The 13832-nt window shown below is 38.8% G+C and overlaps 1 protein-coding gene across 3 annotated transcripts in view; it reads left to right on the top strand.

Annotated features, from left to right (window-relative positions):
• The window catches only part of USP12 (ubiquitin specific peptidase 12), a 126240-nt gene that overhangs the window by 47326 nt on the left and 65082 nt on the right, over positions 1 to 13832 (top strand). For all 3 annotated transcript variants that reach the window (XM_009426769.4, XM_001135418.7, XM_009426768.5), the window contains exon 2: positions 7894 to 7974. In XM_009426769.4, coding sequence (XP_009425044.1) covers positions 7894 to 7974 — 81 coding nt within the window. The remainder of the gene's footprint in view (positions 1 to 7893; positions 7975 to 13832) is intronic.

The following is a 13832-nucleotide window of genomic DNA, read 5'->3' as shown; positions in this document are numbered from 1 at the left end:
TTAAATACATTTTCCAAATGATAGATGCACATTCTTTTATGTTTTCATCATTTTTAATTTCTTGGTAAGGTGTATTGTTCTCTACTTTATAAAACAGTATATACTGAATATAACTTTTCAAAATGACATATCCTCATAGACACCATTTTTTAGCCATAATCTGGTTTTAGATGTAGATGTTGTGGGCCAGGAGATTTTTAAGTTAAGGAATTACATTAATTCCAGATTGAATTGTTTTCTTGAAAACATTCCTGGTTGTCAGTTTACTTTTGTGTGATTTTTATCTTTTTCATAATGGCAGAGTGAAAGGAGTGAAAGGTAGTTAGTTGTATGTTTTCCATGTTTGACTATGTAAAAATTATTTAATTGCAGGATAGCCATCTCCCAGATTATTTTTTTCCTATTTGCAGATATTTTTGGGTTGCTCACACATTTAATATATAGTTACTTTTATATTATCAAAATAATAGGTCAAAGGTATCTTTGTAATTTCAACCTATTATTATTTCACTTGGATGGTGATTTCTGGGTGTGAAAAGGACAAGCCCTCATCTTTTCAAGAATTCATACTAGGTAAGTTAAAGGAGATACTTGCCCCATTGCCTATGTATTAGTCCATTTTCATACTGTTGTGAAGAAATACCTGAGACTGGGTAATTTATAAAGAAAAAGAGGTTTAATGGACTCTCATTTCCACATGGCTGGGGAGGCCTGAAAATCATAGTGGAATGCAGAAGATCAGCAAAGGCATGTCTTACATGGCGGCAGGCAAGAGAGCGTGTGCAGGGGAACTGCCCTTTGTAAAATCATCAGATCTCATGAGACTTATTCACTATCACAAGAAGAGCATGGGAAGACCCATGCCTGTGATTCAGTTACCTCCTACTGGGTCTCTGCCACGACACGTGGGAATTATGAGAGCTACAATTCAAGATGAGATTTGGGTGGGGACACAGCCAAACTATATCAGCCTACAAATTCTTAGTATTGGATGGCTATTGTTGAGGATATGATGCTATTTCCTAACTCATTCAGGACTTTGTTAATGTTTGACTTTTAATAGACTATCCAACATTGTATATTTAATGTTTTAATGAAATTGGAAGAGCTGATAAATTCATATGTTGCTAAAAATGTGGGGATGGAAGGTACTATAGACAGAAGTTTTACATCTGAGGAAACTGAGGTCTGGAGAGAATGATTTGTTACAGGTCATTTATAATTTAATGTCATGGCCAAGACCAGACTCAAGTCTGTAGCTTTGCTAGTTCAGTGATGCTTGTAGTATACCATGGTCTCTCTACAGCAGTTCTGTAATGAATCCATTCTTCCATGAAATCTTCTCTGTAAAAAAATTTTTTTTTTTTTTGAGATGGACTCTCACTCTGTCATCCAGGCTGGAGTGCAGTGGTGCGATCTCGGCTCACTGCAAGCTCCGCCTCCCAGGTTCACGCCATTCTCCTGCCTCAGCCTCCCAAGTAGCTGGGACTAGGCGCCTGCCACCAGGCCTGGCTAATTTTTTTGTATTTTTAGTAGAGACGGGGTTTCACCATGTTAGCCAGGATGGTCTCAATCTCTTGACCTCTTGATCTGCCTGCCTCGGCCTCCCGAAGTGCTGGGATTACAGACATGAGCCACCGCGCCTGGCCACGTTTCCTGTTTTTAACGAAACTTGAGTTTTCATTAATAACCTTACATTGACAGGAATATTGGCTAAAAAGTACTATCTGATATTAACCTTGTTTAGTTCTTAAGCACACCCATTAAAATTTTTTTATTTAAATATTTATTTATTTATTTATTTTGAGATGGGGTCTCACTCTGTCATCCAAGCTGGGGTGTAGTGGCACACTCCCGGCTCACTGCAGCTTCCACTTCCCAGGCTCATGTGAACCTTGCATCTCAGTCTCCCAAGTAGTTGGGACTACAGGTGCGTGCCACCATGCCTGGCTAGTTTTTTGTATTTTCGGTAAAGATGGGGTGTATTAGTCCGTTTCCACACTGCCAATAAAGATGTACCCAAGACCGTGAAGAAAAAGAGTTTTAGTTGCACTTACAGTTCCGCATGGCTGGGGAGGGCTCAGAATCATGGGAGGAGGTGAAAGGCACTTCTTACAGGGCGGTGGCAAGAGAAAGATGCAAAAACAGAAACCCCGGTTAAAACCAGATCTCATGAAACGTATTCACTACCACGAGAACAGTATGGGGGAACCACCCCGATGATTCAAATTATTTCTTACCAGGTTCCTATGGAAGTACAGTTCAAGATGAGATTTGTGTGGAGACACAGAGCCAAACCATATCACGGGGTTTCGCCATGTTGCCCAGGTTGGTCTTGAACTCCTGAGTCCACCTGCCTTAGCCTCCCCAAAGTGCTGGGATTACAGGCACGAGCCACCATGCCTGGCCACACCATTGAGTTTTTACTTCAGCTTTTGCAACTTTTATATTTTGAAGTTGTATTTAGTTCTTTTTAAAAGTCTGCTTAGAGTCTCATCTTTGTTCTTATAATCAATTCATTGCCATTTCTTGACACATATGAGACATTTGTTTTACATCCTGTGTCTGTTAATTCTGGTATTTAATTTTTTTTTTTGAGACGGAGTCTCGCTCTATCTCCCAGGCTGGACTGCAGTGGCATGATCTCGGCTCACTGCAAGCTCTGCCTCCCAGGTTCGCGCCATTCTCCTGCTTCAGCCTCCTGAGTAGCTGGGACTACAGGTGCCTGCCACCATGCCCACCTAATTTTTTGTATTTTTAGTAGAGACGGGGTTTCACCATGTTAGCCAGGATGGTCTCGATCTCCTGACCTCGTGATCCACCTGCCTCGGCCTCCCAAAGTGCTGGGATTACAATCATGAGCCACCACGCCTGGCTTAATATCTTCTTGAGTTTCATTCTGCTGTCTGCATTTCTTCATGGGGCTCTTATTCATGGGGCTTTCTTTTCCTGTGTGTTTTTGTAATTTTTGACTTATGAACTCAAATCTCTTGGCTTGTATTTGTAGGAATTCTTCGTGGGTGGATTGAATTTGTCTCATTCCAGAGTGAATTTGTAATTCTGCCTTTTGTGGAGTGGAAGAGGTGGAAGGAGGGCACTCTCAATTTAGGATTTCTTTGAATTCTCTACTGAGGTTTTTTTTTTTTTTAAGATCACATAGTCAGTGGAAATTTGGGTCACAGACTTTTACGAGGGCCTAGTTATGGTTATGAATTTTGGGAAGATGTTTCTCCTTTCTTCCTGTCTCTACTCCTAAGTGCCAAGGACAAGTCAAGCAAGTTATCTTGCTGTTTCTTGTGGTATGGGATTATTACTGGTTCCCTTATGCATTGAAGAGAAACCCTTTAGAGATCTCGGCTTCATGCTCATCTCTCCTGTTGTCCTCCCTGTCTTGAGTGGACCCTAAGTTTTAGCATCTGTTTCCTGCATACCATTCCATTCAGCTGTTAGAAGAGAATTTAAAGGTCACTAGGGTCAGGAAATACCAGCAGTGGGAAGTCTTTGGTGTTTGCTTATCTCTCGTAGTTCCCGCATCACTTTTGTTTTTTGATTTCTGCAGATTATTTTATCACTAGCTCAGTTAATTATTATTTTTAAAATTTCACCCATCTTTTGGTTGTTTTCATCAGAAGGGCCTGAGTATCTCATTACTTCTTCATGATGAATTCTATAGTAAGGGTACTAAGTCTAATCTTTTGCCTAAGTTACAAAAATGGGGACAGAAGTCAGAAAAAAATGTCTTCTTCCATTTGTGTATGTCATGTGCTCAGACAAAAATAAATTAATTCTGATACCTATGAAGGCTCCAGAGCAGAACTTTTTTTTTTTTTTTTTTTTCTTTTTAAGATGGAGTTTTGCTCTTGTTGCCTAGGCTGGAGTGCAGTGGTGCAATCTTGACTCACTGCAGCCTCAGCCTCCTGAATAGCTGGAATTACAGGCGCCCACGACCACCCCTGACTAATTTTTTGTATTTTTAATAGAGATGGAGTTTCACCATGTTGGCCAGGCTGGTCTCGAACTCCTGATCTTAGGAGATCCACCTGCCTCATCGTCTCAAAGTGTTGGGATTACAGGCGTGAGCTACTGTGCCTGGCCTGGAGCAGAACTTAACTCACCATCACGCCTTCTCTTTATCCCAGTAAAGAATCACTGATTTCATAAAAGCTATTGTTAGTTTTGATAGGGTCGTACTTCTCAAATGTGGGAATGGAGCTATTATTATTGAATGTTTACTTTTTCTAGGCTCACTTTAAATTTTTGGGTGATTATGTGACCATTATGTGATGTAATAGAATTTGTCAGCCTTCAACAAAATCCTTCAGGAATGTCTTAAAGATGGTAACAATCGTACAGTAAAATTTTGACTTTCCAGTTGGTTTTTCACCAGTTATATCTAACTTTGGTGTTGAAAACACTGTTAAATTTAAAAACAACTTAGCAGAAACCAGTTGCTTAGTATAATCTTTTGCCTTTTTAGTTAGCGTTAGGCTAGAGAGAGGAGTGTACCCTGATCATTTCTGTTGAGGAAAACCTTGAATGCATGCAATAAGTGTGCTTCTCCTGCATCTGCAGAATCTGCTGCGCAGTGTCGTTACCACAGGAAGGCATAGTTTATGGTGCTATGCCTTACTTTAGAACTGTAATAAGGTGAGTGCTCTTCTTTCTTTGTACTTCTTATTTCGATCTGCTACCGTCAGTCTGTCCTAGCCATCATTCTTCAAGCTGTTGAATTGTGGGCTTGGCATATATTGGTTGTCTTAGACTTCCCTGGAGTTTTGTGTTAAAACAGTAATGTCTTCAGAAGCATTCATGAAAGTGATCGGAAACGATAGAATGTTGAGTGAGAAGGGATTTTAGAAATCACATAATCTTTTGATTTTCTGAATAGTTTTAGCCATGAAAATCTTAGTTCATGTAAAGCCTTACTTGAAAACCCAACAGATAAATTTGGAACCGGGAGTTTTGAAAATCACTGAGGATTCTGACCCTTTTATTTTGCAAGTGAAGATTCTTAAATCCAGAAAGGTTAAACGATGATGATCTACAGCTCTTTCCACCTTACTCCTCTTGGCCTGCTGTCCTCAGACTTCTGAATTGGATTATGGTTCTGCTTTGTTGTTAGGCCGTGTGGGGGAGTACAGTGATGATACCTCTGGGGGCCGCTTCATGGAATTGGCTCTTGTCTGCCAAACTAAGGAGAGTATCTATTTTTTTGTATTATAGCTGTCTTGTTTTGTCTTCTGATTTTTCTCTTGTCATTTCTTAGCTTTTGCACGGAGCAGAAAAGATGTATTACTGTGACTAGTTTATTTTCTTTTTGTTTGAAGGGAAGGGTAAGAAGAGGACCAACATTTATTGGACACCTGCTTGTGTGCCAGGCGCCACCAGCTGCCTTAGAAAAGTTAAAATTCTGTTATAGTCACCCTATAAAGTAGTTGCTAACATTTTTCTTTAACAGTTGGGAAACTGAGGCAGAGAGAGACAATACCTGACCCATAGTTGAAACTACTGTGAGGACAAGGGAGTGGGAGAAGAGCTTACTAAGCAGGCATGAAAGTACGTGGTACATGTGATGACAGGTGGACATGTGGGGTGGTTAGAATACAAGGCGAGTGGCATGTGATTCGGCTAACAGTAGAGAGATAACCTTCACCTGTTACCTTGTTCTTAGTGTGTCTTAAAGGCCAGAAATGCCTTCCTAAGGTGTATGCACTGGTATTTTATTGTTCTAGATGGGTAAGTATTTGAGGTTGTATTTTGGTTGATGGCACCTTTTCTTCTGTTTTGGTCGGGGGAAAGGATTATACTCATTTGAATAAGCCAGTATCAGTTTGAATTTTTACAACAGGTGGTAAAAACCTGGGTTTGTTGGTTATTTTCAACATATGTCAGGGACTTTTGTGACAAAGTACTTGAGCTGGCAGGGTGAGGGGTAGTAGGGCTTGCAATATTCCCATCAATTTTTAGTGGATTGTGAAGTTGCTGTAATAATTGAATTTGGTATTGTTATGACATATTGCTATCCAAATTTAGAAATAAATGATATCTATTAACTAGTGATGGTATTAAGGTTTTATATAAAACTTAAAATTGATTCCCAAGTCAAAAAAATAAAGACAGTATCATGTATATAGAAGTGCTGGTTGGCTGGAAGATAATAGAAGAAACGTCTTGTTTTGGTGGAACTTGACTGCCAACTCACCATGTGCCTTTATCAGTCCCCTTTTCAGCCTAGAGCTGTCAGGAAATTGAAGACGCATGTCTAACAAAGGTTCTGGGCTTCCCAGATTTAGGAGTCTCATGTGGAAAGGAAGCAGCAGGTGTGGGATTCTGAGTACTGGTGCGTTGTTGACCATATGCCCAGTGTAGCTGAAGAGGCATGTTGTCTCTGCAGCTCTTCACTGTGACATTTTGGTATTTTTTGAGCAATGTCCCGGCAGTTATATTTATCTAGTATGTTTTCCTGGGAATTTTCAAGGTAAACATATTCAGAGTTATATTAACAGAATTGCTTTTATTTCCCTTTCAAACTACATTTTAGAATCTATTTAGTTGTATCTGCTTGTGTGTCATCACCCACCATGGTGCTCAGGGCCACATTTCTCCCCCTCCCTTTCACATGGTCGTCGGGGACCACAGGTGCACAGAATTGAGTTGATCACATTCTTGAAACTGTGACACGCTATGATTGTCTGTGCGAGGTCCTTGTTTCTTGAATTTTGTTTTTTCTCCTTTGCCCCATTCCCAATTCCATGGTCCATCCCTCTTCCAGCACTCACTCAGGTATATAGTATATTTAATATACATTCTTCAGTCTGCTTTCCATGTGCTATTAAACACACACACACACACGTTGGTGTTTTATGTTAATCTAATTTTTCTTTTTTTCATTTAACATTGTGTTTTTGAGATACTCATGTTTCTGTGTGTAAACCTAGTTTATTTATTCTGGCTCTACTATGTAGTATGCTGTCACATTTTATGTATCTATTTCCCTAACAATGGACCATCTAGACTGCTGTCAGCTGCAGCTAGACTGCTGTCAGCTGCAATCATAAATGATACTGCAGTAAACATTCTTGTCAACTTCAGTTCTGTGTAAGAATTTCAGGTTTATACTTCAGAATTCCTAGGCCACTGAGCATGTGCATATTTATATTTAGTTTCACAGAACTTCAGCTCTCAGAGATGTGTGCTATCAGATTACACTCCTATTAGAGTACATGATACAGCAGGAAATTTCATTCATTACTTAGAAAAAAAGAATATGTTATGAATGTAATTCCTTGATCCAGGCTTTGGTTCTGTGAGAAGAAAGTTCCTATAAACCAATTTTTAGTCATTATCAAAAGCCTTTACTCTTCAATATCATTCATTCATTTCTCCTTTTTCTTTTCTTTGTGTTAGGTAGCAATAGGGATCACAGAGAGTTTTTTTTACAGGGTGTCTCTGTAACACCTGTGTAATTGTGACAATATTATGAAAATACGATCATGTGTAACGATGGGGATATGGTGTGAGAAATGTATCGTTAGGCCATTTCGTCATTGTGCATGCGAACATCAGAGCGTTCTTACATAAACCTAGGTGGTAGAGCCTACTGCACACCTAGGCTAGATGGTAGAGCCTGTTGCTCGAAGGCCACAAACCTATACAGCATGTTCCTGTATTTTCTAGGCAATCGTAACACAGGAATAAGTGTGCATCTGAACATATCTAAACGTAAGAAAGGTACAGCTAAAAATACGGTGTAAAGGATAAAGACGCACCTGTGTAGGGCAGCTCCATCGTAATGTGATAGGACCATCATGTTGCGGCCTGTCATTGACTGAAGTGTCATTATGTGGTGCATGACTACTATAAATACTAAGATTTTTGTTTTTCATTTTATAGGGCGCCAATGCTTCGGCATTAGAGAAAGAGATTGGTCCAGAACAGTTTCCGGTCAATGAGCACTATTTTGGATTAGTCAATGTAAGTATCCATTGATATGCTTTTAGAATCATGTTCGGAAGCAGTTTTAAAAACGATGAATGCATTCCATAAGTTATTAAAGGAAAATTGTTCTTTTCTATTAATAGAATTAAATGCTAAGAGACTTGATTGGGAATTTTGAAATGATCTTTAAGGGAAGGGAAACAAAGTTGCCTGACATCTTTTTTTTTTTTTTTTTTTGAGACAGCGTCTTGCTCTGTCGCCCAGGCTGGAGTGCAGTGGCGCGATCTCGGCTCACTGCAACGTCTGCCTCCCGGGTTCACGCCATTCTCCTGCCTCAGCCTCCCGAGTAGCTGGGACTACAGGCGCCTGACACCATGCCTGACTAATTTTTTGTATTTTTAGTAGAGACAGGGTTTCACCGTGTTAGCCAGGATGGTCTCGATCTCCTGACCTCATGATCCGCCCACCTCAGCCTCCTAAAGTGCTGGGATTAGAGGCGTGAGCCACCACACCCAGCCAGTTGCCTGACATCTTAAAATCTTGGAGATACATAGTTTCTAACTTGTCAATCTGATCATCCCTATTTTGTCAGAAATTTCTCATAGCCAAAATTTAGTATTAATATATAGCCTAGTCTAAGTGATCTCTTGATTCTTTGAGAATGATTTACTTGATTAAATGGTACAAATGTACAAGTATACATTTAGCTGTGCAAATGCCTCCATGTATCTGTGGGGTATTTGACAATTTACTTCTCTCATTGTACCAGTGCTAGAGATATAAAAGTGTGAAATGTGGGGAAAAAGCACATCCCAGTTCTTATGGAGGTAATTCTAGTAATTACACGTTTTTAAAACTTTGGGAAAATTTGAGAAGTTTTACCTGAATGTTATCTGTTCTGAGTCACTGGGGAGTATCACAAACTTGTGCTATATAATTGTTGTGGTAGTTTATTTTATACTGTTGTACTGTACTATTAGGTGAATCCATGGCAGGTGTTTTAAAACGCATATATTGATAAAATAGGTAACACAGTAAGTTATATTGAACAGATTGGTGGATTCTAAATATTAGTCCCTACATAGGACATATTAGATGGGTTTCTCATGGATTTGAGGAAAGCGGTTGAAGTGATGTGTGTGATTCCCTGTGCTTTGGGAATGTCTCTGTGCACTATGCATAAAACCTATAACAAAGAATCAGCACTCCCTTACCTTTCTCTCTCTCCAGAACAGGCTACTCATTACTCCTCTCACTTATTTTTTTCTGGAATTTAGCCTTATATTCTAATTTAAAAAACAGCATTTCAGTTAGAATTCTCAACAATAAAATTAAGACAAGCAGGAGAGAATAAACTTACTAAGAGACCATCAGAGGACGCTTTGTCTTTATCCCCTGGAGAGATTCATTTGATGAGTAGAAATATAAGCTTCTGGTCTCTGTGTCTTGTTATTATATATAAAATTAACATATCTACAGGGGCCACAGCTCCAACTATTAAAGGTTGGTGAACATTGTGAATTATGCTCAGAAATAAAACTGTGGTCAGAGTAGATGCAGCAGAGCTAGTAGAGTGGTTAATTCCATGCAGCAGGCTGGAGTGTGGTGGTGCGATCACAGCTCACTGCAGCCTTCACCTCTGGGCTCAGGCAATCCTGCCTTAGCCTCCCGAGTAGCTGGGACCACAGGCACACACCACCATGCCTGTCTAATTTTTAAAAAATTTATTTGTAGAGATGGGATCTTGCTATATTGCTCAAGTTTGTTTTTTTTTTTTTTAAATGGAGAGGAGGAAAATACCCACAGATTAACCTAGCAGAAAATTAAACAGAGTAGTTGCTCTTAGTGCTTTAATGACAACCTGTTTTCTGTTACTTTCAGTTGCAGATATTTTTGTCTCAGAAGAATATTGTCACAGATAATGGCTCTTATGGCAGCTTACTCTTAATTACCTGTCATTATAATTTGTATAATACATAGAATGAGGATTTCCTCTCAGCTTATCTCCTGTAGATACAATGCTATTCCTGATATTGGAAGTAGAGAGGAGAAATACTAGTGTAGCTTGAGGACCTTTGGATGGGGAAAGGAGCCTTTGGAAGCTTTCTTTTGCTGTAAAGTATCCCACTTACAGGCCAGCTGTTTACATAGTCAGCAAAATTCTTAGATAACAAGTTGTTTTAACCTGATAAATTGCCTTTTTTCCTTTTATATTGTAGCTGGTTAGTACTTATTTTAGTAGAGCTGATAGAGAGTGATTTAAACCACAATTTAGTGTATCTTTCTTACTTGTAATATAGTCTGTGCATTTTTTTGAATAGCTTTTTTTTTCATTGTTTTATTGTATGGTTCTTTATTAATTTTCTAATACAGGTAGGCCTCAACACACAAGTAGCCTGGCCTCAGTAAGTCCATTTGTGAGGGTACTGTGAAATATGCTTTTCCTGTCTTCTAAGGTTTTAGGTTGTTTGTTTTAAAAATAATAAAAAAAGAAATGTGCTTTCCCTTCAGAATCTTTATTATAAAATTATGATTGCATTTCTAATCTGTCATATAAAAAGCTATTTAACCTGAATTGCTACTAGTCATTAGTTGGAGCAGGGTCCATTATAGAAATAAATAAAAATGAAACTTTCCATTTTTGGGTTATAAAGTTCATTAGGCAAATGTCTCTTGGTTCTCTTTTCTTTTGTATTGATTTCATTCTCATTCAGTTTCTCCTCATCTGATGGCCATAGGTTACTTGAGGTTTACGTTGTTGGAGAGTCCAGAAAATATCCATATCAAACCTGGGAAAAGAGCTCTGGCCCAGGTCCTCTGCCTAGACTGTACCAAGCGTCCAACCCTGTTTTAGGGGCTGTAAAAGGGCTTTGATTGATAACACGACAGTAATTTGCATAGAGAAGAGAAAGCAGTTCCTACAAGGAAGCATGGGGCAGTGGAGTAAGAACATAGGGTGAGGAACCTGACGTCCATTGGAGTATGAAAAGATGACTTCTGGGTGAGGTACTCAATGTCTGGTCTACTCTGCTGGAGTAAGAAGCGTGGTGGGTAGGGGGATGTGGAAATACAATGTTCTAAAATGTGGTCACCTAAACAAGAACTGGTTGGTGCAAGAGGGCATTCCCTTAGAACATCTTAGCATGTTCACAGAACAGGCACCATCACCCAGGCCCAGCATGGGGGGCAGGGAAGAAGTTGTGCTTCTTCAAAAACGGTTCCTTTTCAACATTTTTATTTTTTATTTGGGTTTTTTGCTTGTTTGTTTGTTTGTTTTTGTTTTGAGAAAGGGTCTTGCTCTGTCACCCAGGCTGGAGTGCAGTGAGTGATCATGGCTCACTGCAGTTTCGCCTCCCTGGCTCACTGCAGCTTCACCTTCCTGGCTCAAGCCGTCCTCCTGCCTTTACCTCCTGAGTAGCTGGGACTACAGGTGCACACCACCATGCTCAGCTAATTTTTTAAGGTTTTTGTAGAGATGGGGTCTTACTATATCGCCCATGCTGGTGTTGAATCCCTGGTCTCAAGCGATCCTCCTGCCTCAGCCTCCCAAAGTGCTGGGATTACAGGCATGAGCCATTGTGCCTAGCCTCAGTATTTAAACAAAGTAATGCTATTGACATTATGGTGTTAAAACTAGTAGTCTCCAAAAGAAGTGTGTAAGATGATCCATTGGGAATAGGAAGAAAATATTAGCATTTCTGATGTTTATTTTTATCTAAAAATGGTAGACTAAGCATTATTCCTAACATATGGATGAGACTGGTGCCTATACTCTATCTGTATATGATATGGTTGTATGTTATTTCAAGTTCCATGATGTCAAAGGGTTGATGGCATCATCTCTCTCATTTGTTTCTGCTGTGGCAGATCTATTATAATTTAAATGTAGTTTTAGAGAATTATATGATTGAATTTTAGTTAACTTAAAAGGTTGTTTTAAAAGTTATTATTGGCTGGCCACAGTGGCTCATGCTTTTAATCCTAGCACTTTGGGAGGCCAAGACGAGAGGATTGCTTTGAGCCCAGAAATCTGAGACCAGCCTGGGCAACAGAGTGAGACCCTGTCTCTTAAAAAAAAAAAAAAAAATGCTGGGAGCATTTTGCATGCCTGAGTGCCTGAGGTCCCAGTTACTCCACAGACTGAGGTGGGAGGATCTTGAGTCCAGGAGGTTGAGGCTGCAGTGAGCCATGATCATACCACTGCACCCCAGCCTGGGTGACAGTAAGACACTGTCTCAGGAAAAAAAAAAAAAAAAGAAGTAGCTATGAAATGATGAAGGGCCAGTAACTGTTCTGAGTGTTGTATGTGATGATTCATTTAATTATTTAAGAAATTCTAAGAGGTAGGTGCTGTATTACCCCCTTTTTGCAGATGAAGAAACTGGTAAACAACAGTTTAGTAATTTCCCAAGGTCAGATAGTGGAACCAGACTTGAACCTAGAGAGTTTGGTTTCAGATCCTATGTGCTTCATTACTGTGCTGTGGGGTTCTCAAGGCAGGCATTTCCTAAATGTATTCAAACTAATTTGATAGTAGATAAGACTACTAGTTGGATACCATGATTTAAAAAGTAAAGGTACGTAGTGAGACTCTCATTCCCTTGCACCTATGTGTCTTTAGGAAGGTATCTTTTTCAGTTTTGATAGCCATTAAAACCACATATACAAATAACTGAACATCACAGACTATCAAATTGCTGTTTTAAAATCTAAAGCCTTTACAAAAATACTCAATCTCATCGCTCTCACTTAAGACTAATAATTTTTCATGAAAATAATAGTGTGTAATAAATAAGACAAACATCTAAAATGTGCATTTTCTTAATTGCATTCCTTTACATTTTTAATATACATAGTATGTATAATTTATAAATGTGTAAGGGATGTGCGCTCAAAATGGTCTTAGTAGTAGGTATATAAAAAATATTTGCGGTGGGATGTTTGTTAAGGTTTGGAGAAGAAGGCATTAGAGAAAGCTCTTTGAAAGCAAGAATGAGATTGTATTCACTAAGCAATCAAAAAATCAATGATCAGACCTCGAGTAGGGTGGCAACTTTTAAAATTTCTTCTCCCTAATTTAAACCTACCTTTGATCTTCAAAACCAGCTGAGATAACACAGCATAGATTTCAGCACTAAAAGCAATTTTTTTTGTTTTTTAAGAAATTGAACATTCACAAACAAGAACATAGAGAAAATCATCCCAGAAAACCTTTTGCACGAAGGCTCTACTCTTGAAAGATAATTTTTAGGTCTTAGGACCTTGAATGAAAGTTAATATTAAAAATCAAGAAAATTGAAGGAAAAGTTTCAAAATTATTAAAAAGATTGAAAGTCAGCTTATTCTGGAGAAAGAGTAGTATTTTCAACCTTTTAATTTTTCTTTAATGGGATTGATGAAAGTAAATAAAAGAAGACTAATAGCAGGCCTCAGAGAATTGATTATAATATTACTGTTGCTTTATATTCAGAAGATGAGCAAGTCATGTTGGACAGAAGTGTGAGCCTGACTTCCAGTAGTCTACAAAATAGAGACTCCCTCTAGTTTTTTAGCCTATCCTATTTGCTTCTCATATTTTTTATAGATAGGTCAATCCTCATTATCATAATATTTCTGGTATACTTGGAGATGATCTCTTTTGCTTTCATCTCCCTGCTCGGTGGAAGTTGTTCAATTCCCCTGTTGCCTATTCCAAAATATGGAGATTGTATCTTCTCTTCAGTTGATATAACCAGATTTGTTGGTCGTTAGCTTGATTAGATTGTAGTACAAATACAATTTTAAAGACAGATTTATACTGGATACTGGGTAAATTAATCTTAGTAACATTCAGTTGTACTTAACCCCTGGGTAGGGTTCATTGAAGTGTATCTGTAGTTACATTTATGATCATT

Source organism: Pan troglodytes, chromosome 14 (genome assembly GCF_028858775.2).
Source record: "Pan troglodytes isolate AG18354 chromosome 14, NHGRI_mPanTro3-v2.0_pri, whole genome shotgun sequence".
NCBI lineage: Eukaryota > Metazoa > Chordata > Mammalia > Primates > Hominidae > Pan > Pan troglodytes.
The sequence above is the reverse complement of the archived record's forward strand: the minus strand, read 5'-3'. Positions and strand labels throughout refer to the sequence as shown.